Genomic DNA, 26275 nt, shown 5'->3' with positions numbered 1-26275 from the left:
AGTTTGATGGTAGGAAAGTTATAAGCAAAGTTATGGGATCATGTCATTTCTGAAACATCAAATAAGAAAACTCAACTTTGTGGGCTTGTATCTCGAAAACCAGTTGGAATAAAATTTCTAAATTATCACTATTTGTGAAGCAATTCTTTCTTTTTGGATAGAGCCTCAATATTAAACTCTAAGTTTGATGGTAGGAAAGTTATAAGCAAAGTTATGGGATCATGTCATTTCTGAAACATCAAATAAGAAAACTCAACTTTGTGGGCTTGTATCTCGAAAAACAGTTGAAATAAAATTTCTAAATTATCACTATTTATGAAGCAACTCTTCCTTTTTGGATAGAGCCTCAATATTAAACTCTAAGTTTGATGGTAGGAAAGTTATAAGCAAAGTTATGGGTTCATGTCATTTCTGAAACATCAAATAAGAAAACTCAACTTTGCGGGCTTGTATCTCGAAAAACAGTTGGAATAAAATTTCTAAATTATCACTATTTTTGAAGCAATTCCTCATATTTGGATAGAGCTTCAATATAAAACTCTAAGTTTGATGGTAGAAAAGTTATGAGCAAAGTTATGGGATCATGTCATTTCTGAAACATCAAATAAGAAAACTCAACTTTGTGGGCTTGTATCTCGAAAACCAGTTGGAATAAAATTTCGAAATTATCACTACTTGTGAAGCAATTCTTCCTTTTTGGATAGAGCCTCAATATTAAACTCTAAGTTTGATGGTAGGAAAGTTATAAGCAAAGTTATGGGATCATGTCATTTCTGAAACATCAAATAAGAAAACTCAACTTTGTGGGCTTGTATCTCGAAAACCAGTTGGAATAAAATTTCGAAATTATCACTATTTATGAAGCAACTCTTCCTTTTTGGATAGAGCCTCAATATTAAACTCTAAGTTTGATGGTAGGAAAGTTATAAGCAAAGTTATGGGATCATGTCATTTCTGAAACATCAAATAAGAAAACTCAACTTTGCGGGCTTGTATCTCGAAAAACAGTTGAAATAAAATTTCTAAATTATCACTATTTGTGAAGCAATTCTTTCTTTTTGGATAGAGCCTCAATATAAAACTCTAAGTTTGATGGTAGGAAAGTTATAAGCAAAGTTATGGGATCATGTCATTTCTGAAACATCAAATAAGAAAACTCAACTTTGTGGGCTTGTATCTCGAAAACCAGTTGGAATAAAATTTCTAAATTATCACTATTTGTGAAGCAATTCTTTCTTTTTGGATAGAGCCTCAATATTAAACTCTAAGTTTGATGGTAGGAAAGTTATAAGCAAAGTTATGGGATCATGTCATTTCTGAAACATCAAATAAGAAAACTCAACTTTGTGGGCTTGTATCTCGAAAAACAGTTGAAATAAAATTTCTAAATTATCACTATTTATGAAGCAACTCTTCCTTTTTGGATAGAGCCTCAATATTAAATTCTAAGTTTGATGGTAGGAAAGTTATAAGCAAAGTTATGGGATCATGTCATTTCTGAAACATCAAATAAGAAAACTCAACTTTGCGGGCTTGTATCTCGAAAAACAGTTGGAATAAAATTTCTAAATTATCACTATTTTTGAAGCAATTCCTCATATTTGGATAGAGCTTCAATATAAAACTCTAAGTTTGATGGTAGAAAAGTTATGAGCAAAGTTATGGGATCATGTCATTTCTGAAACATCAAATAAGAAAACTCAACTTTGTGGGCTTGTATCTCGAAAACCAGTTGAAATAAAATTTCGAAATTATCACTATTTGTGAAGAAATTCTTCCTTTTTGGATAGAGCCTCAATATAAAACTCTAAGTTTGATGGTAGAAAAGTTATGAGGAAAGTTATGGGATCAAGTCATTTCTGAAACATCAAATAAGAAAACTCAACTTTGTGGGCTTGTATCTCGAAAACCAGTTGGAATAAAATTTCTAAATTATCACTATTTATGAAGCAACTCTTCCTTTTTGGATAGAGCCTCAATATTAAATTCTAAGTTTGATGGTAGGAAAGTTATAAGCAAAGTTATGGGATCATGTCATTTTTGAAACAAACTCAACTTTGTGGGCTTGTATCTCCAAAACCAGTTGAAATAAAATTTCGAAATTATCACTATTTGTGAAGCAATTCTTCCTTTTTGGATAGAGCCTCAATATAAAACTCTAAGTTTGATGGTAGGAAAGTTATAAGCAAAGTTATGGGATCATGTCATTTCTGAAACATCAAATAAGAAAACTCAACTTTGTGGGCTCGTATCTCGAAAACCAGTTGAAATAAAAGTTCGAAAGTATCACTATTTTTGAAGCAATTCCTCATATTTGGATAGAGCTTCAATATAAAACTCTAAGTTTGATGGTAGAAAAGTTATAAGCAAAGTTATGGGATCATGTCATTTCTGAAACATCAAATAAGAAAACTCAACTTTGTGGGCTTGTATCTCGAAAAACAGTTGAAATAAAATTTCTAAATTATCACTATTTATGAAGCAACTCTTCCTTTTTGGATAGAGCCTCAATATTAAACTCTAAGTTTGATGGTAGGAAAGTTATAAGCAAAGTTATGGGATCATGTCATTTCTGAAACATCAAATAAGAAAACTCAACTTTGTGGGCTTGTATCTCGAAAACCAGTTGGAATAAAATTTCTAAATTATCACTATTTGTGAAGCAATTCTTTCTTTTTGGATAGAGCCTCAATATTAAACTCTAAGTTTGATGGTAGGAAAGTTATAAGCAAAGTTATGGGATCATGTCATTTTTGAAACAAACTCAACTTTGTGGGCTTGTATCTCCAAAACCAGTTGAAATAAAATTTCTAAATTATCACTATTTGTGAAGCAATTCTTCCTTTTTGGATAGAGCCTCAATATAAAACTCTAAGTTTGATGGTAGGAAAGTTATAAGCAAAGTTATGGGATCATGTCATTTCTGAAACATCAAATAAGAAAACTCAACTTTGTGGGCTCGTATCTCGAAAACCAGTTGAAATAAAATTTCTAAATTATCACTATTTGTGAAGCAACTCTTCCTTTTTGGATAGAGCCTCAATATTAAACTCTAAGTTTGATGGTAGGAAAGTTATAAGCAAAGTTATGGGATCATGTCATTTCTGAAACATCAAATAAGAAAACTCAACTTTGTGGGCTTGTATCTCGAAAACCAGTTGGAATAAAATTTCTAAATTATCACTATTTGTGAAGCAATTCTTTCTTTTTGGATAGAGCCTCAATATTAAACTCTAAGTTTGATGGTAGGAAAGTTATAAGCAAAGTTATGGGATCATGTCATTTCTGAAACATCAAATAAGAAAACTCAACTTTGTGGGCTTGTATCTCGAAAACCAGTTGGAATAAAATTTCTAAATTATCACTATTTGTGAAGCAATTCTTTCTTTTTGGATAGAGCCTCAATATTAAACTCTAAGTTTGATGGTAGGAAAGTTATAAGCAAAGTTATGGGATCATGTCATTTCTGAAACATCAAATAAGAAAACTCAACTTTGTGGGCTTGTATCTCGAAAACCAGTTGGAATAAAATTTCTAAATTATCACTATTTGTGAAGCAATTCTTTCTTTTTGGATAGAGCCTCAATATTAAACTCTAAGTTTGATGGTAGGAAAGTTATAAGCAAAGTTATGGGATCATGTCATTTTTGAAACAAACTCAACTTTGTGGGCTTGTATCTCCAAAACCAGTTGAAATAAAATTTCTAAATTATCACTATTTGTGAAGCAATTCTTCCTTTTTGGATAGAGCCTCAATATAAAACTCTAAGTTTGATGGTAGGAAAGTTATAAGCAAAGTTATGGGATCATGTCATTTCTGAAACATCAAATAAGAAAACTCAACTTTGTGGGCTCGTATCTCGAAAACCAGTTGAAATAAAATTTCTAAATTATCACTATTTGTGAAGCAACTCTTCCTTTTTGGATAGAGCCTCAATATTAAACTCTAAGTTTGATGGTAGGAAAGTTATAAGCAAAGTTATGGGATCATGTCATTTCTGAAACATCAAATAAGAAAACTCAACTTTGCGGGCTTGTATCTCGAAAAACAGTTGAAATAAAATTTCTAAATTATCACTATTTGTGAAGCAATTCTTTCTTTTTGGATAGAGCCTCAATATTAAACTCTAAGTTTGATGGTAGGAAAGTTATAAGCAAAGTTATGGGATCATGTCATTTCTGAAACATCAAATAAGAAAACTCAACTTTGTGGGCTTGTATCTCGAAAACCAGTTGAAATAAAATCTCGAAATTATTAATATTTATGAAGCCATTCTTCCTATCCCAATCAAATTATTTTAGAAATTATTAAAAGCAAAAAAAAATAATTATATAAAATTGAAGAATAGTATTTTCAAATTTTTTTGTTATTTTAATCGAAAATTTATTATTTACGATAAAAATTACGCATCCCAGACAATTCCAATGGTACGATTTACACGATTAGTGAATGTGTCTCGGTTTAAAAATTTCTCGGAACCAAACCCAGTGGCTGCCAGACCCAACGGTTTTTATTTTCTTATTTTCGACTGTTTATTTTAACGACCCGGTTCCGATCTGTCTTTGAGATAACTACAAGGATGAAATATTACTTCTAACATAAAGAATGTTGTTTCTTGTCGACATTTCTTTTTTCACCTTGCAAATATTCAGTGTCGCCCAAAAACATAAAAATAACCTTCCCGAGAATCTCATAATGAATCTTTTCAAGAATACCCTCGAATAAATACGTTAACGTCGAGTGTGAACCCACCGATTGGCTTCAAATTTCAAATTATTTCGACGAGGTTGATTTGGAAATATATTTAGACGAAAATATTACAAGTAACGGTTACGTAGATCTATAACGCATCCACCTCTAAAGTCACAAAAACAGGTAGACCGGTCTCGAAGTGTTGAAGTTGTGTCTTAAACGTCATACAAGAAGTTAATTGATTTTCTCGGTAAACTTATTTCGTATGGTCAGATTAATGGTTCGAAATCGATGTTATTTATTAATAAAATTATAGCGATCACCGTCGAATACGGGGTTTTACGACATTACGTGGTTAATACGTATCTCTATGGTTTGCTTATTCCAATATGGCGACTCGGCTGACAAAGCAAACAATATTATTATCAAAAATTAACATCCTCCAGTACTTCTAACGATAAAAGGTCAAAAAATACGAATAGAAAGATCTGATGAAGAAAATACTTTACAACTAATATTAATACTAGTCGGAATTTAAATATTTTCGAGTTTATTCTCGGACCACAAACGAGGTTACGTCAAAAAACTCGTCGTCCGCCATATTTAACGATCTGGAACGTTCGTTAAGTTTGTGGATGTGTCATCTTTCGATCTATTTAGGAACGCAGTAAACAAAATAATGCGAATAAAGCAAAAAAAGAAGAAGAAAGTTGTAGTATGGCAATACGGCATTTATTGACAAGCCGTCAGTGATGTACGTATTAGTTTTAACCATTTTAAATCATAAACAATTATAACAAAAGGAAGCTGTTAAATACATATGATGTTTACCATGATAATTTCGGCAAATACAACATTTTTATGAGTAAATATTAATTTTTAAGATGATTCAAGGAGAACTGTTGATACATACTATTCTGTTCAAACCTATAAAATAATAAAGATAATGGGATTTGCACATTTAACATAGTTTATTTGCTTATTAGCAGCATTTAGATATTTGAAAAAATATATTGTCGACAATCACATGTTCCAAATATTCTCGGTATACAGATAACCAACTTATACAAGTAATATCCTTTCTGCGCATGTCAAGCAACAAACAAAAACGAATCGGTAAACAGTTTGATTATTATCTATTACTTATTATTATACAATTTATTTATTTACTACACTTTTAGATTTTTCACCGACCGTCGTCGTCGCTTTCTACTTTTTCTTTCGTTTCTATTGAATTTGCAATAAAAAATAGGTCAACCCGAAAGTAACAGCTGACACAAGCCCGTCGTCCGCCATATTTGTCGGACGTTCGCCAACTACGCTGATTCTCTAAAACATTGTTTATCGTAACAAGCGGCGTTGCCAGTATTCCGAAACAACTAGAGAATCACAAAAACAAATATTTTCGCGTTTCCATTTTTGTGTATTTTCATTTTAACTTCTATTCGAGTTAAATATTCATCCTCCCCGGTTATCGAATCGATATAATTGTCGTTTATTATTTCCCCACCCTGGTTATTTTCAACATATTGACATCAATCACAAATATACCATTAACAACGTACCATAAAAAGATAACAACAAGCTCGAATTCACTGTAAACGAAATACTATTAAGGCTTCAACGTTCCCGTGTATCTCATAACACGAAAACACCCCCAAGGTTTTAGATGTGTGGGGTGTCTAATTGTACGGAGCTCAGCACGTTAGACACCCCTTAATTAAGCCGAAGCAGCGGGGTTCTTACATCGAGAAGGGCGAACAACCCGTATGGTCCCCAGGGGCGTCCTTTCGTTATCTTTATATGGAAATTTAGGTAATAATCTTTTTGTTAGGGTGAAATTGATGACATAATATATCGTTTTTTAATTTAATAGTTTATAAATAAATTTTTAGATAATTATTTTTCGTTTCTTTACTTAGTTTTGTACCAAATCGGTCTGATAACACATACAGGTATCATTGATGATGTATACAGCGAAAACTCGAAGATTAGGGGTGAAAAAAACCTTGAAATCACCCTTGGAATGCAACCCTTATCATTTATTTCGAAAGAAAATAGATAAAGACCGAGTATCAGTCTGAAATTCTCAGGAATCACCGAGGATACCGTACAAAAGGCGGAAAAAAAATATTAAGACCATACCACCTCCGGAACATCCCCTAATCATCCCCCCATTCGCGCAGCTGTTAGCAAATTATTAAAAGCAAATTAATAAGGACGAGGATCAACCTGAAATTTTCAGGTTTTATTAACAGGGCCATAAGAATCGTAGGAAAAAAATTTCGAGACCATACCACCCCTAAAACATCCCCTAATCATTGCTTAGCTCTCGCAATGGCTGGGCAATGAAAAAAAAAAATAACCACGACCGAGGATCAGTCTGAAATTTTTAGGAATCTTCAATGAGGTCATAAGAAATGTAGAAAAAAAAATATTAAGACCATACCACTCCCGGAACATCCCCTAATCATCCCCCCATTCGCGCAGCTTTTAGCAAATTATTAAAAGAAAATTAATAAGGACGAGGATCAATCTGAAATTTTCAGGTTTTATTAACAAGACTATAAGAAACGTAGAAAAAAAATTTCGAGACCATACCACCCCTAAAACATCCCCTAATAATTGCTTAACTCTCGCAATGGCTGGGGAATGAAAAAAAAAATAACCACGACCTAGGATCAGTCTGAAATTTTTAGGAATCTTCATTGAGGTCATAAGAAATGTAGAAAAAAAAATTCGAGACCATACCACCTCCGGAACATCCCCTAATCATCCCCCTATTCGCGCAACTGTTAGCAAATTATTAAAAGCAAATTAATAAGGACGAGGATCAATCTGAAATTTTCAGGTTTTATTAACAAGACTATAAGAAACGTAGAAAAAAAATTTCGAGACCATACCACCCCTAAAACATCCCCTAATAATTGCTTAACTCTCGCAATGGCTGGGGAATGAAAAGAAAATAACCACGACCTAGGATCAGTCTGAAATTTTTAGGAATCTTCATTGAGGTCATAAGAAATGTAGAAAAAAAAATATTAAGACCATACCACTCCCGGAACATCCCCTAATCATCCCCCCATTCGCGCAGCTTTTAGCAAATTATTAAAAGAAAATTAATAAGGACGAGGATCAATCTGAAATTTTCAGGTTTTATTAACAAGACTATAAGAAACGTAGAAAAAAAATTTCGAGACCATACCACCCCTAAAACATCCCCTAATAATTGCTTAACTCTCGCAATGGCTGGGGAATGAAAAAAAAAAATAACCACGACCTAGGATCAGTCTGAAATTTTTAGGAATCTTCAATGAGGTCATAAGAAATGTAGAAAAAAAAATTCGAGACCATACCACCTCCGGAACATCCCCTAATCATCCCCCCATTCGCGCAGCTTTTAGCAAATTATTAAAAGAAAATTAATAAGGACGAGGATCAATCTGAAATTTTCAGGTTTTATTAACAAGACTATAAGAAACGTAGAAAAAAAATTTCGAGACCATATCACCCCTAAAACATCCCCTAATAATTGCTTAACTCTCGCAATGGCTGGGGAATGAAAAAAAAATAAACCACGACCGAGGATCAGTCCGAAATTTTTAGGAATCTTCAATGAGGTCATAAGAAATGTAGAAAAAAAATTCGAGACCATACCACCTCCGGAACATCCCCTAATCATCCCCCCATTCGCGCAGCTTTTAGCAAATTATTAAAAGAAAATTAATAAGGACGAGGATCAACCTGAAATTTTCAGGTTTTATTAACAAGACTATAAGAAACGTAGAAAAAAAATTTCGAGACCATACCACCCCTAAAACATCCCCTAATAATTGCTTAACTCTCGCAATGGCTGGGGAATGAAAAGAAAATAACCACGACCTAGGATCAGTCTGAAATTTTTAGGAATCTTCATTGAGGTCATAAGAAATGTAGAAAAAAAAATATTAAGACCATACCACTCCCGGAACATCCCCTAATCATCCCCCCATTCGCGCAGCTTTTAGCAAATTATTAAAAGAAAATTAATAAGGACGAGGATCAATCTGAAATTTTCAGGTTTTATTAACAAGACTATAAGAAACGTAGAAAAAAAATTTCGAGACCATACCACCCCTAAAACATCCCCTAATAATTGCTTAACTCTCGCAATGGCTGGGGAATGAAAAAAAAAAATAACCACGACCTAGGATCAGTCCGAAATTTTTAGGAATCTTCAATGAGGTCATAAGAAATGTAGAAAAAAAATATTAAGACCATACCACCTCCGGAACATCCCCTAATCATCCCCCTATTCGCGCAACTGTTAGTAAATTATTAAAAGCAAATTAATAAGGACGAGGATCAACCTGAAATTTTCAGGTTTTATTAACAAGACTATAAGAAACGTAGAAAGAAAATTTCGAGACCATACCACCCCTAAAACATCCCCTAATAATTACTTATCTCTCGCAATGGCTGGAGATTGAAAAAAAAATAAACCACGACCGAGGATCAGTCCGAAATTTTTAGGAATCTTCAATGAGGTCATAAGAAATGTAGAAAAAAAATTCGAGACCATACCACCTCCGGAACATCCCCTAATCATCCCCCCATTCGCGCAGCTTTTAGCAAATTATTAAAAGAAAATTAATAAGGACGAGGATCAACCTGAAATTTTCAGGTTTTATTAACAAGACTATAAGAAACGTAGAAAAAAAATTTCGAGACCATACCACCCCTAAAACATCCCCTAATAATTACTTATCTCTCGCAATGGCTGGAGATTGAAAAAAAAATAAACCACGACCGAGGATCAGTTCGAAATTTTTAGGAATCTTCAATGAGGTCATAAGAAATGTATAAAAAAAAATTCGAGACCATACCACCTCCGGAACATCCCCTAATCATCCCCCCATTCGCGCAGCTTTTAGCAAATTATTAAAAGAAAATTAATAAGGACGAGGATCAACCTGAAATTTACAGGTTTTATTAACAAGACTATAAGAAACGTAGAAAAAAAATTTCGAGACCATACCACCCCTAAAACATCCCCTAATAATTGCTTATCTCTCGCAATGGCTGGAGATTGAAAAAAAAATAAACCACGACCGAGGATCAGTTCGAAATTTTTAGGAATCTTCAATGAGGTCATAAGAAATGTAGAAAAAAAAATTCGAGACCATACCACCTCCGGAACATCCCCTAATCATCCCCCCATTCGCGCAGCTTTTAGCAAATTATTAAAAGAAAATTAATAAGGACGAGGATCAACCTGAAATTTTCAGGTTTTATTAACAAGACTATAAGAAACGTAGAAAAAAAATTTCGAGACCATACCACCCCTAAAACATCCCCTAATAATTGCTTAACTCTCGCAATGGCTGGGGAATGAAAAAAAAAATAACCACGACCTAGGATCAGTCCGAAATTTTTAGGAATCTTCAATGAGGTCATAAGAAATGTAGAAAAAAAATATTAAGACCATACCACCTCCGGAACATCCCCTAATCATCCCCCTATTCGCGCAACTGTTAGTAAATTATTAAAAGCAAATTAATAAGGACAAGGATCAACCTGAAATTTTCAGGTTTTATTAACAAGACTATAAGAAACGTAGAAAAAAAATTTCGAGACCATACCACCCCTAAAACATCCCCTAATAATTGCTTATCTCTCGCAATGGCTGGAGATTGAAAAAAAAATAAACCACGACCGAGGATCAGTCCGAAATTTTTAGGAATCTTCAATGAGGTCATAAGAAATGTAGAAAAAAAATTCGAGACCATACCACCTCCGGAACATCCCCTAATCATCCCCCCATTCGCGCAGCTTTTAGCAAATTATTAAAAGAAAATTAATAAGGACGAGGATCAACCTGAAATTTTCAGGTTTTATTAACAAGACTATAAGAAACGTAGAAAAAAAATTTCGAGACCATACCACCCCTAAAACATCCCCTAATAATTGCTTATCTCTCGCAATGGCTGGAGATTGAAAAAAAAATAAACCACGACCGAGGATCAGTTCGAAATTTTTAGGAATCTTCAATGAGGTCATAAGAAATGTAGAAAAAAAAATTCGAGACCATACCACCTCCGGAACATCCCCTAATCATCCCCCCATTCGCGCAGCTTTTAGCAAATTATTAAAAGAAAATTAATAAGGACGAGGATCAACCTGAAATTTTCAGGTTTTATTAACAAGACTATAAGAAACGTAGAAAAAAAAATTTCGAGACCATACCACCCCTAAAACATCCCCTAATAATTGCTTATCTCTCGCAATGGCTGGAGATTGAAAAAAAAATAAACCACGACCGAGGATCAGTTCGAAATTTTTAGGAATCTTCAATGAGGTCATAAGAAATGTAGAAAAAAAAATTCGAGACCATACCACCTCCGGAACATCCCCTAATCATCCCCCCATTCGCGCAGCTGTTAGCAAATTATTAAAAGCAAATTAATAAGGACGAGGATCAACCTGAAATTTTCAGGTTTTATTAACAAGACTATAAGAAACGTAGAAAAAAAATTTCGAGACCATACCACCCCTAAAACATCCCCTAATAATTGCTTAACTCTCGCAATGGCTGGGGAATGAAAAAAAAAATAACCACGACCGAGGATCAGTCTGAAATTTTTAGGAATCTTCAATGAGGTCATAAGAAATGTAGAAAAAAAATTTCGAGACCGTACCACCCCTAAAACATCCCCTAAAAATTACTTAACTCTCGCAGTTGCTGAAAAAAAATTAACCACGTGCTAGGCTCAGTCTGAAATACTCAGAAATCATCGATGAGGTCACAAAATGGAAAAAATTATAGTGAAAATGCAGGTTCGTATTTATTTTTATTATTTTCATAACAAAATTCCCGCTTTTCCCCATAGACCATTTATTGGGACAACCGGTACATAACAAATGATATAAAACATCAATTTATCTAATTACTTCTGAAAGGTTGCTGATCTATTTTTATTGTTAACGACGCGTTGATATTTAAATCATTACGAACCCTTCAAATGAAGTTCCGTCCATGAGGCCCATTTAATTTGGAATTTTAATTTGATACTACTTCAAAAACAGATAAATGTATCATCGGTTAGAAACATTAATCACTAATACTTGTTTGTTTATTTAAAATAAAACTCGGTAATAGGGGTTATCAATAGATATATATATTTATATTATTGTCTTGATATTTAAGTGTGTGATAAAAAAAGTTTTATGCAAATGTCGAGTGATTCGTTAACGTCTGACTCATAAATAATTTAAAATGATTAGGTCAAGAGTGTGAAATATTAAGTTTATTATGAATGTCCCTCGTAGTATGATAAAATTTAGTTTGCATACTTTTCACTGTACATCCCATTAGGGTAAAGGCCACTCACGGAGAAAAAGACTATTTATATCAATGACTTGTATACACTGTTGCCGAAATTAATAGATTTCTTTCAACGTCAACGTTTTTTATATAAAGGAATTATGAACTCGAGTAATAAAAGATAAGAATAGAAAAACAGTATGATGAATATACAAAGTAAGATGGAAATCTATGATTTTTACGTAGCAACAGAAACAAGAGTCGAAACGTGAACAAAAAGATTGTAGAATACGAAATTGAAGCGGAGCCGGCAACGCGGCTTGCATTTTCGCTATTATGAGTACACTTTTTTGTTTACTGTACATTCTAATAGGGTAGAGGCAACTTACGAATCAAAAAGAATAAGTATTTTAATAACCTGGATACATTATCGAATATATTTATTAAATAATTGATTTACGTTGAATTTATGAAAGTTTTAACTACTAACATACGGCTGATGTATTCATTATACATGGAAATTTTAAACAACTCGATCCGATTTCGTTCTGGGTATCAAGTTTAACAAAAAAATATGCTTACAATTTTTTTTTTTTTTCATTCTGTCTACTTTCGAGGCAGCTGTTGCATTTTTTTTATTGCGTGAATCAAACAAAGAGCCCTCATTATTATAACTTACGCCTTTAATATCTCGTACGATTAATTGGGCCGGCGTCAGCAACTTTGTATATATAATATATGAAGTAATTCATTCAAAATATAATCGTTGCATAAAAAACTGTGAATAAATTTTAAAAACTCGGTTATGTTACGTTGAGTACGTCATTTTTGATACGTAATCTTTTAAATAACTCCAAATTAGCGTTAACTAATCGTGTGTAATCGACTAGTTTCGGATTTAGTCGTATAAAAAAGTTTTAACATTAAAAAAATCGCAATACGGTCCTGACACGCTTTTATTTCTTATGTAAATTAAGTTTTTCGTTATTATGGAAGGTAAATACAGTAATATAAGTATAATATTTCGCGTTATTGCCATTATTTGATTATCATCAGTATTATCAATCGTTGCATTTTGCGATCGCCTCGGGAGATTCCATAATGAGAAATTGAAAGTATAAAATATTTCAAGCGAACAATTTCACGGATAGTGAACATCGATATTACAAGTTGGTTAATTTAAATTACAAACATACCTTCATTATTAATTAAACATTAACCATGTTATTGGAATAAGTCATATTTTTTGGCTGGCAAATATACTCGATAAAGGCCAGAACATAAAAAGAAGAGAAGAAGTATTTTGACATAAAGTACAATACAATACAAAATATTTGTTTGTTTGTACGGTTTATGGTAATATATTTGCACCAAATACTATAGGGATTAATAAAAATACTAATTATTCATATTCCAGTGGAAAAAATTGTTTGATTATATCAAAATTGAAGAAGGTACGTATTATTTGTGCATTTTTTTCGAACTGGTATAGGCACGCCTATATTTCGTTGAATTATAGGTTATATACATATTAATTATGAGTAAAATTAATGAAATATTAAGATAATTCAATACATATAGATTTAATTATTGTCTTTTCGTTATTTTATTTACAATTTAAATGAAATTCTACGGGTTTATACGTAAATAATTGAGAATATCAAAGCAAATCCCCGCAGAAAATCGAAACGATTACACATGGTGTAGGTAATCGCCGACGGTACAAAACACACTTAAGAGAGACAATATATAATTCTATCACTCTTTCTCTACGCTACTCGACTGGAGAAATAAATTTACAGCGAAACATGTTATAGCTACATGATAAACACAAATCTGCTTAATTATTAACATACCTACACTGACATGGAGTTTGCAGCGAAACGAGTATGATTATGTTTATATTGGCAATGGTAATTTAAACATACTTCCATTCAAAAAAACTTATATAGAATTGAATAATTGTGATACTAAATTTCATGTTCTATAAACGATTTTACGTGAAAAATTTCTGTAAATAAAAAAAATTGATGGTAATGGTGAAATTTTCGATATGAAGGGCTAATTGTTTTAAAGGGTTGAATGGATTACTCTTTTCTTGTAGATCGGCGCATATATGTTACATGGGGAACGGCTAACGTCGCTTACATACTCGGAAATTAGGTTAGGTTAGTCACTTTGACTTTCGTCGAAATATTTTTCATCATAACAGCCAAAATAATAAGTTTACGTGAAAAACGTATATAACCTTTTTTATAGAGCTTTACATGAACTACATTTTTTGTTTAAAACTTTTTTTTCTATAATCATTATTTTCGGAGATATTTTGAAAAATTGTTAAATCTTTGAAGGGGATGGGAGGGGGACAAGACAAGCTTCGTTGGTGAAAATTCGTTCAGAAATTTTTTCCTCTAATCAACGACAAGCTTTGGAAAAAAATTCAGCAAAATCGCTTTATTTTTAGGTTAGGTTTCTCAATATGACTTCTGCCGACATATTTTGATTTATAACAACCAAAATAACGGACTTTCGTAAGAAATGTGTATAATCTTTTTTATAGAGCTTTTTATGGACTTCATTTTTTGTTTAAAACTCTTTTTTCTAATATCAATATTTTCGGAGAAATTTTGAAAAATTGTTAAAACTTTGGAGGGGACTGGGAGGGGGCCCAAAGAAACTTGGTAAAAATTTTTTTACAAATTATTTCCTCTAATCAACGACGAGCTTTGGAAAACATTTCAACAAAATTGTTCATTTTTTAGGTTAGGTTTGTCGGTATGACTCTTACCGACATATTTTGATTTATAACAGCAAAAATAACGGATTTACGTGAAAAACGTATATAACCTTTTTTATAGAGCTTTACATGAACTACATTTTTTGTTAAAAACTTTTTTTTCTAATATTACTATTTTCGGAGATATTTTGAAAAATTGTTAAAACTTTGAAAGGGGGTGGGGGGCAAACGAAGCTTGGTTGGTAAAAATCCTTTTAGGGATTATTTCATCCAATCAAGGACAAGCTTTGGAAAACATTTCAACAAAATTGTTCATTTTTTAGGTTAGGTTTGTCGGTATGACTCTTACCGACATATTTTGATTTATAACATCAAAAATAATGGATTTACGTGAAAAACGTATATAACCTTTTTTATAGAGCTTTACACGAACTACATTTTTTGTTTAAAACTTTTTTTTCTAAAATCATTATTTTCGGAGATATTTTGAAAAATTGTTAAATCTTTGAAGGGGACTGGGAGGGGGACAAGACAAGCTTCGTTGGTGAAAATTCGTTCAGAAATTTTTTCCTCTAATCAACGACAAGCTTTGGAAAAAAATTCAGCAAAATCGCTTTATTTTTAGGTTAGGTTTCTCAATATGACTCCTGCCGACATATTTTGATTTATAACAACCAAAATAACGGACTTTCGTAAGAAATGTGTATAATCTTTTTTATAGAGCTTTTTATGGACTTCATTTTTTGTTTAAAACTCTTTTTTCTAATATCAATATTTTCGGAGAAATTTTGAAAAATTGTTAAAACTTTGGAGGGGACTGGGAGGGGGCCCAAAGAAACTTGGTAAAAATTTTTTTACAAATTATTTCCTCTAATCAACGACGAGCTTTGGAAAACATTTCAACAAAATTGTTCATTTTTTAGGTTAGGTTTGTCGGTATGACTCTTACCGACATATTTTGATTTATAACAGCAAAAATAACGGATTTACGTGAAAAACGTATATAACCTTTTTTATAGAGCTTTACATGAACTACATTTTTTGTTAAAAACTTTTTTTTCTAATATTACTATTTTCGGAGATATTTTGAAAAATTGTTAAAACTTTGAAAGGGGGTGGGGGGCAAACGAAGCTTGGTTGGTAAAAATCCTTTTAGGGATTATTTCATCCAATCAAGGACAAGCTTTGGAAAACATTTCAACAAAATTGTTCATTTTTTAGGTTAGGTTTGTCGGTATGACTCTTACCGACATATTTTGATTTATAACATCAAAAATAATGGATTTACGTGAAAAACGTATATAACCTTTTTTATAGAGCTTTACACGAACTACATTTTTTGTTTAAAACTTTTTTTTCTAAAATCATTATTTTCGGAGATATTTTGAAAAATTGTTAAATCTTTGAAGGGGACTGGGAGGGGGACAAGACAAGCTTCGTTGGTGAAAATTCGTTCAGAAATTTTTTCCTCTAATCAACGACAAGCTTTGGAAAAAAATTCAGCAAAATCGCTTTATTTTTAGGTTAGGTTTCTCAATATGACTCCTGCCGACATATTTTGATTTATAACAACCAAAATAACGGACTTTCGTAAGAAATGTGTATAATCTTTTTTATAGAGCTTTTTATGGACTTCATTTTTTGTTTAAAACTCTTTTTTCTAATATCAATATTTTCGGAGAAATTTTGAAAAATTGTTAAAACTTTGGAGGGGACTGGGAGGGGGCCCAAAGAAACTTGGTAAAAATTTTTTTACAAATTATTTCCTCTAATCAACGACGAGCTTTGGAAAACATTTCAACAAAATTGTTCATTTTTTAGGTTAGGTTTGTCGGTATGACTCTTACCGACATATTTTGATTTATAACAGCAAAAATAACGGATTTACGTGAAAAACGTATATAACCTTTTTTATAGAGCTTTACATGAACTACATTTTTTGTTAAAAACTTTTTTTTCTAATATTACTATTTTCGGAGATATTTTGAAAAATTGTTAAAACTTTGAAAGGGGGTGGGGGGCAAACGAAGCTTGGTTGGTAAAAATCCTTTTAGGGATTATTTCATCCAATCAAGGACAAGCTTTGGAAAACATTTCAACAAAATTGTTCATTTTTTAGGTTAGGTTTGTCGGTATGACTCTTACCGACATATTTTGATTTATAACATCAAAAATAATGGATTTACGTGAAAAACGTATATAACCTTTTTTATAGAGCTTTACACGAACTACATTTTTTGTTTAAAACTTTTTTTTCTAAAATCATTATTTTCGGAGATATTTTGAAAAATTGTTAAATCTTTGAAGGGGACTGGGAGGGGGACAAGACAAGCTTCGTTGGTGAAAATTCGTTCAGAAATTTTTTCCTCTAATCAACGACAAGCTTTGGAAAAAAATTCAGCAAAATCGCTTTATTTTTAGGTTAGGTTTCTCAATATGACTCCTGCCGACATATTTTGATTTAAACAACCAAAATAACGGACTTTCGTAAGAAATGTGTATAATCTTTTTTATAGAGCTTTTTATGGACTTCATTTTTTGTTTAAAACTCTTTTTTCTAATATCAATATTTTCGGAGAAATTTTGAAAAATTGTTAAAACTTTGGAGGGGACTGGGAGGGGGCCCAAAGAAACTTGGTTGGTGAAAATTTTTTTAGAAATTATTTCCTCTAATCAACGACGAGCTTTGGAAAACATTTCAACAAAATTGTTCATTTTTTAGGTTAGGTTTGTCGGTATGACTCTTACCGACATATTTTGATTTATAACAGCAAAAATAACGGATTTACGTGAAAAACGTATATAGCCTTTTTTATAGAGCTTTACATGAACTACATTTTTTGTTAAAAACTTTTTTTTCTAATATTACTATTTTCGGAGATATTTTGAAAAATTGTTAAAACTTTGAAAGGGGGTGGGGGGCAAACGAAGCTTGGTTGGTAAAAATCCTTTTAGGGATTATTTCATCCAATCAAGGACAAGCTTTGGAAAACATTTCAACAAAATTGTTCATTTTTTAGGTTAGGTTTGTCGGTATGACTCTTACCGACATATTTTGATTTATAACATCAAAAATAATGGATTTACGTGAAAAACGTATATAGCCTTTTTTATAGAGCTTTACATGAACTACATTTTTTGTTTAAAACTTTTTTTTCTAAAATCATTATTTTCGGAGATATTTTGAAAAATTGTTAAATCTTTGAAATGTGCTGGGGGGCAAACGAAGCTTTTAACAAAAATTTCATAATAATCCATTTTGCGTTTGACAGAGATAAGGTTAATATTAGTCCTAACATATATTTTGTCACTTTCCTTTTGCTGGTTGAAAAATATTGGTAATCCTCGTAACAATTCACTGTAACTGCTTTAGTAAGATTTATAAGCGATTTGATATTCGAAAAGAGTCAGTTTAAGATGATACCGTAGAGGTTGAGGTTATGTTTACATATTTGCCTGCGCAGCTCGACCGGAAGTCGATAGCGTATATTTCCTCTGACGTTGCGGTAAACCGTATCGTGTGTGATAACCATTATTTATCAAACTAGATTTAAAAAGATATCAAATGAGAAATATTTTGCGATAACTAGGCAAATTTATTTCATATATTGATCGTCGATTAAATTCTTTCGAATGGTAAATTTTTTTTAATTTCGATATCTCCTATAATCGTTCTAAAAACGTCGGTAATCGATTTGTACAAATATAGAATGAAAATTAACGTCTATACAATGTGTTTTTGACTTAAAAGTATATTTAGTATCATTTTTATATATTACGAACGTCCCTCGTATAATTTAAGTATCAATTTACGTTATGCTTTATTAAAATATCAACGGGGCAATTTACTAACGTCCCGAAATACCTACGAGCAGTTTATTTGTCGTTTTCTATATAAATAAAAACTTCACACAAGTAATTACCGCGTCTAGCAGCCAAAACAAACAGCAGTCACTTTAGATAGAAACATTCGAGTGAATTATGCACGAACGCACATAAACGGAGCGCACTATATCAACACTAAAAGGAAATAATACGCCAACAAACTAATACGTATGATGTAATTGCGCGAACAATCTAAAGAAAAGATTTAAACAAATTTCATATTTGCTGTTTAATATAATTTCCGTTAAAAATTTGAGGTATTTCGATTTTATTAACAATGATTTTATCGTAAACGTGTTAAATGGAGGGAAATATGACGTCGATGACGTTTTATACGATCTAAAAAAGCTTCGCAGAATGGAAAGTTTTTTATACTTGAACAAAAAGTATATTTCCGTATAAATACGTTAATAAAAAAGATATTTACGACTCACAATGTATAATTAACAGTTCGCAAACTTGAATAATAGCGAAATGACGCTGAATAAAGAGGAACTACTTTCTAATAATGGTTATTTATATTCCTAAGGTAAGTTACCGAGTATTGTAAGTCGGGCGAGTCTCACGACTGGAGAAACGTGTAAATTGTGGTGTAAATATTATAATACGAATATCCGGTTTAAAACTTACCGGATGGCGGGCTGCCGCTACAGCTGCTGCGGCCGCTGCGTTCATTCCAGCACTAGGATACATTTTACGTCAACAAAACATGATTTACTAGAAACACACTGTACGTATACCGAAATCGAAACACTCTATCCACACAACAATATCACAACACACACACTGTAAAAACCAAAACACTAAAAAAAATAACGCACTGTTAGTTAATCCACAAAAAGCAGGTTGGAAAGTTGAAGCGATGTCCGCAAAACTTGAAACCAACGTCCTCTCTCTACCGCGTATCGTTTGAGACTGACTCCCCCTCCTACTTCGCGCCGAGTCGCTCCCTCTACGTCCCCGTAACCGCTAAAACACACATTCCGCACTCTATACAAAAAAGCCTTCTACCCCTCAATCTCACAAAACACCAGTAGCGCTATTATACCATACACCACACAAACAAAAATAAAAAAAAAAAAAACGTTCATACCTATAATACCATAATTAAATTAATTTATTAATAAATAATCACGAAAATTCGATATATATATATATATATATATATATATATATATATATATATATATATATTCCCATCTGATATAGATGTATATAAATACTTTTATATACCGTATCACTTTCTTTCATTCTGTTCCTACATTTGATCGAATCTCGCCCCTAAAATGATCCGTACATGCTCACTATAAAAAGTTAAAAAAAAACAAGTAAAAAAACTACCCTCAAAATGGCTGCCTAGTAGAAAGCATCTCATTTTAGCTGAAACAGAGGTGGAATCTGTCCTTGTTCCACTCGCCTGATTTTACTTCAACCCCTTTCACCCTTATAAATATGGCGCCCTGATTGCCAGTATACCAAGCTGGTATCGAAGTCCACGTGGACTCGAATCCAACAAACACGTAAACTCCAATCAAATCGTTCTACGTTCGCTTCTCATCGATTCACGAACCTTAAACCGATCTCTCCTCCTTTATTAAACGAACACGTTAGTTTTCGTCGGTGTACGCCAATCGTATTCGAGCAACGTCCAATGAAATCGCTGTGTTGTATGTTCGTTGCCTAGTAACAGCGCGATGCACGAAAGTCGAGTCCATGTGGACTAAAACACAGAGGTGCTGGTATACACGGCTTGCTGGATCTCGTAGCGGGCAAAACCGGCAAAACTGAGAGTCGACAAAAAAAAAACTAATGATAAAATCTTGTGGGTTGGGGTGCGGGCTGAATCCTAACAGAACAAAAGCTCTGTCCGGCCTACTAGTTATTATTAGAGATCTTGTGAAAGGTTAAACTTTATAGGTAAATTACAATGGAAGTATTTTTTTTGTTCCGAGTTAAGCAAATGAGATTAGCGAATGCTCGATTACGCGTACTTTTCAGCAATTGTTCTCACCTACATTATCTAGTGTCACGTTACGAGTCACTTAATTGTACAGACAGTATCGAAAATATCGAATGTATATGAACAAATTTAATTTTTTTTTTTTTTAATTATAAACGAAAGTATTAATAGAAAACCGAGCATCGAGTCGAATGATCCCGAGCTTGTACGAAAGGCATGCGTGTTAATTTAGAAGATTAGCTTAATAATAAGTACTGAATTTATTAAATTTTAAATGAACTTAGTACTTTTGTAGAATTAATGTTTTTTTTTATTGAAATACAAAATTGAATAATATCTTAAAACAAATCGCTGTTAAGTTCGTAGTTTTAGAGGTTATAAATTATCTTCTTTTTGTGTTATTATTAATGAAAAGTCAGACCAATATGGATAACTACAGCGTTGCCAGATGTTGTAAGCCCATTAAAGTGAATATTTCAACCACTTATTTTACGACGATAATAAGATAAATTTATATTTGTACAACTCTTTAAAAAAGTATTTTTTGAGCATATAACTAGTTTTTTTTTCGATGAAATGAAAAATGTATTTTCTAAAAATATTCTTGGCAAGTAGGTACGAACAGATAAGCATGTGTAAATGGAAATATTTTGACAATTCGAAAATTGTATGTGGCAATTTGAAAATTTCGTAATAACTGTACCGTTGTACTTTCTATGTTATCTTCATTATATTATAAATGTTTACAAGAAGTTTCGATACGTTTACACGCAATTTTTATACACACACAACTAAATTAAATATAGGAAAATTCCATTACCGATAGATAGAAATGTTGTGAAGAGAAATAAGTAAAAACGAATGTTTGTAAACGGACAACCTGTATATAAATATATTTTTTTGTTTACAAAAGTTGAATTTCCGATTGGAAAAACAAGCTCTAGAAAGAACGCTTAACTAACGCATCGTTTTTCTAGTTAAGTCTGAAACCATTTGAGTAAAATAAATATGGAACACGGTAAAACAGCGAAGCGGTGGCTCGCTCCTTATATAACCCGAGGCAAACTTTAAAATTACAAAATAAAAAGAAGAAAAGAATAAGGAGCTTCCAGCAGCCTGAAACTGCTAAATATTTAACATCGACTTTATTATAGCATCGAGACTAACATCAGAGTCGTGGTAATAAATATTTTATCTTCTATTTATTATTATTATTATTAAATATATATATAACAAAATGTCAATTTTCAATTGTCAATTGTTATTCCTGTTAATTGCGTTCGTTTCGTTATGACGTGTTACGTCTACTTTGACGTATCGGGTGCGTTCTTTTGTGTCAATTTTATTACGTACCTATATATACTTAACGTATGTTTTCAAATGAATATTTATTATACCGCACGGTTAAATTAACAAAATACAAAATATTTTAGTAATAATTTTCCATTTCAATTTTTGTAAACGAGCTCCTAGAGTATTTAAACATTTGAACCGGTATTACTTCATTCCAATCACCCTTATATCTCCGTTTCATCACGGAAATTTCTTGAAAGAGCCCTTTACAATGCTCCTCACTGACAGCTCTACATTTATGTAGAAAAAAACGAGATGGAGAAGTAAAATATAAATTCTTGAATTTCTTATCTTTCCGAACGTATCTAGTGCGTTCGTTTGCGTATATTATCATCTTCAATTAATATAGTGTGTGATATATTTATATCTCCCGAACGTATCTGGTGCGTTCTTTTGTATATTGTGCAAACAACTGTTTTATTGCTATAAATTCTTAAATTATTTATCTATTCGAACGTATCTAGTGCGTTCTTTTGTATATTGTGTAACCAACTGTTTTATTGCTATAAATTCTTAAATTATTTATCCATTCGAACGTATCTAGTGCGTTCGTTTATATATACCATTTCCAATCAATGTAGTGTATTATGTATTCATATCTTTCGAACGTATCCGATGCGTTCTTTTCAAATACGTTATGTCCAATGTATTATTTGTATCTCCCGAACGTATCTGGTGCGTTCTTCTGTGTATTGTGTAACCAACTGTTTTATTGCTATAAATTCTTAAATTACTTATACAATCGAACGTATCTAGTGCGTTCGTTTGTATATACCATTTCCAATCAATGTAGTGTATTATTTATTCATATCTTTCGAACGTATCCGATGCGTTCTTTTCAAATACGTTATGTCCAATGTATTATTTGTATCTCCCGAACGTATCTGGTGCGTTCTTTTGTGTATTGTGTAACCAACTGTTTTATTGCTATAAATTCTTAAATTACTTATACAATCGAACGTATCTAGTGCGTTCGTTTGTATATACCATTTCCAATCAATATAGTGTATTATTTATTCATATCTTTCGAACGTATCCGATGCGTTCTTTTCAAATACGTTATGTCCAATGTATTATTTGTATCTCCCGAACGTATCTGGTGCGTTCTTTTGTGTATTGTGTAACCAACTGTTTTATTGCTATAAATTCTCAAATTATTTATCCATTCGAACGTATCTAGTGCGTTTAATGCATCTAAATGTTCTTGATTTTGTTTTAAAATTAGTTAAAATATGATATTGACATTTATTTATATCTCCCGAACGTACCTGGAGCGTTTTTCCTACGAACCTTTCGTCTAATGTTTTATTCGTATCTACCGAACGTATCAAATTTATATCAGGTGCGTTATTTTTACATACGTTACATCGAATGATTTATTTGTGTTTTCAAAACGTATCTGGTGCGTTCTTTCGTGTATTTATGTCAAATAAATATAGTGCATTATTATTTTTTCGATGTTTCGCGTCCGTTTAGACCAAAAACGAAATATATTAGAATGACTCGGAATATAAAGTTGTTATTCGGTGTGCGCACCTGACTGGGACGCCGGTGTAGGTGAAATAAAAACAGTCCCTAATATTCCAGCCGCTATGTCATTTGGGAATAATAAAACACTGCCGAATAGAAGTATTCGAAAGACTCGCTGGAGTTTAATTTTTCAGCAATAATGCACCTACCGAATACCGCGCGGGACTAAAAGGATTTCGAATCGGATTAAGCGTTTGTAGTCGGAACAAACCTTAATTAGAAAATTAAATCGAGGCTTTTGTTACGGAAAATATCGAAACTATTCTACGGATTCAATTGTTTATCGAAATTTTATTAGAAAAAAAAAACAAACGTTTTGTTAATAATTATAATATTTATTATGTAACGAACGCCCCTGACCGATGGTTTTTGGAGCGCGGTAGGTGGCGGCGGTAAAACGGCATCAACGGAGGCTTGTGAACTGACCAAGTGGCGCAATGGCTGACCATCTACCACTAACTGAAACCACCTAAGCTCTCGGTTCTTGCGGTTACACTATTAAACAAGGGTCTGATATCCATTTGGGAAAGCCGTACACACACGTACGTACAATATGAACGAAAAGTTTCGTAAATTCGAAATCGTTTTTCAATTTTTACATACGTACATAAACAATTACACAACCGTGACCGATTAACGATACTTGAATGTTTTTTTTACACCCCGTACATTCATTTATCGATGTTTTCGTTTTTTTTTCAACCAAATTTACGAGTTATACAAAAACGCAGCTCAAACATACTGATTTTCATATTTTTCTAACCTAACCTAATCTAATATGAGCTGGATACCTAAAACCACGACGATTTGACGATAAATAAACGTATAAAATGGTCGAATTAATAAAAAAATGAAGAAATCTAACCAATCCTAACCTAACTAAACAAAATTAAATCTTTTACGCGTGCGCCTTAACGCGGATCAACGACGAATACGCATGCGTAACAATACGATAATAAAAATAATTTTCCCTATATAATTCGAGTTCTTATCTAAGCTAAATGAGTTTAAAAATGATCGTAATCGGATTTGAAGCTTTCAAAGTTGTAAAAACAACATACAATTAGTACATAAACCTCGTATATTAAAATGAATTAAAATTAATTTTCGACCGTTCAATAAGTAACAGTTGAATCTCTATTATTGTCAGTCGGTTAACCGCAGGCGGTCATAAACCGCAAGACCCGAGTTAGCTCTCGTACATGCAATTAGTATCTTAATTAATATTGATGCCGTATAAAGAATTTCTATTTGGGTTTTAGCCTGGACTTCGGTTCATTAATATTAAGGGCAATTCCGGATCTGTTGTGTATATACCGGACACTCGTATATCTATATAATATAAAATGATTCTTTCGATTAATTACATTTTGACATTTGACGTATAAATATTAGTAGAGTTCTATGAGAATTTATGTCAGTATCTGCCTAACTTCGTTTTAGTTGACGTTTACCATATTACAATTATTTATATAAGCGTGGGCATTTTGAATATTGGATCATTGATGAAAATTAGAATCTCACCTAAATAAGACGTACTCTAAACTGTCATAAATGTCAGAGATATTTCATTATTTCTTTGTAGTTCGTAATTGCATATAAATTAATTAATAACTTGTAGCTGTCAGTTTCGTACGTCTTCACGAGTGTTTATATAACAAACAGTCGGTTGGATACAACAAACATAAAATTAGACAGTTTATAGAGAATATTTTTCTACACTTTAGTTATTTACGAATTTTAATACTTTTTACGTGCTGATTATCAAAAATATAACCCTTAGTTTACTATATACTTTGTAATTGCATATAAATTAATTAATAACTTGTAGCTGTCAGTTTCGTACGTCTTCACGAGTGTTTATATAACAAACAGTCGGTTGGATACAACAAACATAAAATTAGACAGTTTATAGAGAATATTTTTCTACACTTTAGTTATTTACGTATTTTAATACTTTTTACGTGCTGATTATCAAAAATATAACCCTTAGTTTACTATATACTTTGTAATTGCATATAAATTAATTAATAACTTGTAGCTGTCAGATTTTATACGTCTTCACGAGTGTTTATATAACAAACAGTCGGTTGGATACAGCAAACATAAAATTAGACAGTTTATAGAGAATATTTTTCTACACTTTAGTTATTTACGAATTTTAATACTTTTTACGTGCTGATTATCAAAAATATAACCCTTAGTTTACTATATACTTTGTAATTGCATATAAATTAATTAATAACTTGTAGCTGTCAGTTTCGTACGTCTTCACGAGTGTTTATATAACAAACAGTCGGTTGGATACAACAAACATAAAATTAGACAGTTTATAGAGAATATTTTTCTACACTTTAGTTATTTACGTATTTTAATACTTTTTACGTGCTGATTATCAAAAATATAACCCTTAGTTTACTATATACTTTGTAATTGCATATAAATTAATTAATAACTTGTAGCTGTCAGATTTTATACGTCTTCACGAGTGTTTATATAACAAACAGTCGGTTGGATACAGCAAACATAAAATTAGACAGTTTATAGAGAATATTTTTCTACACTTTAGTTATTTACGAATTTTAATACTTTTTACGTGCTGATTATCAAAAATATAACCCTTAGTTTACTATATACTTTGTAATTGCATATAAATTAATTAATAACTTGTAGCTGTCAGTTTCGTACGTCTTCACGAGTGTTTATATAACAAACAGTCGGTTGGATACAACAAACATAAAATTAGACAGTTTATAGAGAATATTTTTCTACACTTTAGTTATTTACGTATTTTAATACTTTTTACGTGCTGAT

The 26275-nt window shown here is 32.0% G+C and overlaps 1 protein-coding gene across 1 annotated transcript in view; it reads right to left on the bottom strand.

The window, feature by feature from the left end:
* Window positions 1-19535, bottom strand: part of LOC130450394 (transducin-like enhancer protein 4) — a 156817-nt gene extending 137282 nt beyond the window's left edge. The window contains exon 1 of the mRNA XM_056788768.1: window positions 19249-19535. Within this exon, the coding sequence (XP_056644746.1) occupies window positions 19249-19311 (63 nt within the window). The 5' untranslated portion in view covers window positions 19312-19535. The remainder of the gene's footprint in view (window positions 1-19248) is intronic.
* Between the last annotated feature and the right edge of the window lie 6740 nt (window positions 19536-26275).

The sequence above is a fragment of the Diorhabda sublineata genome, chromosome 11, assembly GCF_026230105.1.
Source record: "Diorhabda sublineata isolate icDioSubl1.1 chromosome 11, icDioSubl1.1, whole genome shotgun sequence".
Taxonomy (NCBI): Eukaryota; Metazoa; Arthropoda; class Insecta; order Coleoptera; family Chrysomelidae; genus Diorhabda; species Diorhabda sublineata.
The sequence above is the reverse complement of the archived record's forward strand: the minus strand, read 5'-3'. Positions and strand labels throughout refer to the sequence as shown.